General features: G+C 35.7%; 1 protein-coding gene across 1 annotated transcript in view; it reads right to left on the reverse strand.

Moving 5' to 3' along the window:
- galnt14 (UDP-N-acetyl-alpha-D-galactosamine:polypeptide N-acetylgalactosaminyltransferase 14 (GalNAc-T14)) overlaps positions 1-1503 on the reverse strand; it is a 124514-nt gene that overhangs the window by 42914 nt on the left and 80097 nt on the right. The window contains exon 7 of the mRNA XM_035679179.1: positions 876-941. Coding sequence (XP_035535072.1) covers positions 876-941 — 66 coding nt within the window. The remainder of the gene's footprint in view (positions 1-875; positions 942-1503) is intronic.

A 1503-nucleotide genomic window follows, 5' to 3' on the forward strand; every position in this document is an offset into this window, starting at 1 on the left:
ATCAAATACCAGCTTCAACTCCTCTCAAACTCCTGTAAAATACATCCAGAATCATCTGCAGTGGAATTAACAGGGAATCTCTTCTGGCCCCTAACCATGGATTTTGGTTACCAAAATGCTCATGAGGCCCGTCATGAACATTTTTCAAGCTGTCATGTTAATATTTAATTTATTGCATTCATTTGTAATCTATATTTAAGAGCATGGAGGCAGCGCTCCAAATGGATTATAAAAAAAATGATAACCATAAGCCATGACGCATGACTGTATTACATCCACATTTAGTGTGATTGAAGGATTAACTCTCCACTGGCTGTCATTTAGGATTTTTGCCAAGATATTTATGAATTTTGCTGCTTTAACACAGATTTTCTGACATTTTACAATGGGAAGATGTCAAATTTCAGGTCGTGGTCTTGCTTTTGAGTTTTGTGGTATATTTGGTTTGAGTTAATGGAAGATATTTTCTCTTCAGTAACATTTCTTTTATGGCAAGTCGGCGTCTCTATCTGTGTGCTCTCTGGGTCTATTTCAGTAGCAGCTCCTGTCACTTCAATTCACTTCAGTCATTTCAGTTTTGTGTCTCCATATGTAGCCAAAGATGAATGAACCAATTTCACTTCACTCACTGTCTGTCTGTTTGTCTCCGTTCTGTGAGTGTGTTGTTTATATATGGAATTTTCAGGCCAAAGGGAAGAAAAAGGCCAGAGGCGTGCATAGCCAGTTTATTTCATATACACACACACACATACAGTATACGTACAGCTCACAAATGTATGCAGAAACACACAAATACAAAATCAGTATGGATAATTAAACATGCAAATATATACACTAACATGTTAAAAATAATAATGTAAAAACTGTAGCCATACCTTCTCTCTTGTTGTTGCGAATACATTTGACTTTGGGCAGTTTGGTGAGAAGCTGGCAGTCACTTTCTGGAAAAAAAAGCACAATAAATTCAAATGAACAGAATAATATATAATATAATTTAATAGAATACTGTTTGGTGTGTAATAAATCTTGATTATTTCTTGACTCTGGTGGGAAATTAGCAGCTCGTTGAAAAGCTCTGCAGCAGCAGGACAGCAATTCAAAGCTTTCAGTTTGACAACTCAGGCATTTGTTTAGTTGCTGTTCACCCGACTGTGGGCTCCCTGCTGAATATTTGAGATGTATTAATATATTATTTTAAATATAACTGTCTGCTGTAGTACATGTTCAAGAAATACTCTGTAGTGAAGTGTCAAAATGAAACGGAGAAAAGGAAAAATGGAGAAAAAAAAGAACTGCTGGGATATGAGTCATTTGACAAGTGAAATTAATATTTGATACGTGTTTCTGAACAACAATGTCTTTTTAAAGTACTGCCTGTTCTACAATATCAACATTAGATTCAATACAATTCCATCATTCCTGAAAAGTAGAATCATTAATTGTAATCAGCAACTTTGTCGTACATGCTCAGCTCAGGCGAGGGGTTTCAGTTAGTTGCAATCT

This window comes from Morone saxatilis, unplaced genomic scaffold, assembly GCF_004916995.1.
Source record: "Morone saxatilis isolate NCDOM2014 unplaced genomic scaffold, NCSU_SB_2.0 Contig7, whole genome shotgun sequence".
Lineage (NCBI taxonomy): Eukaryota > Metazoa > Chordata > Actinopteri > Moronidae > Morone > Morone saxatilis.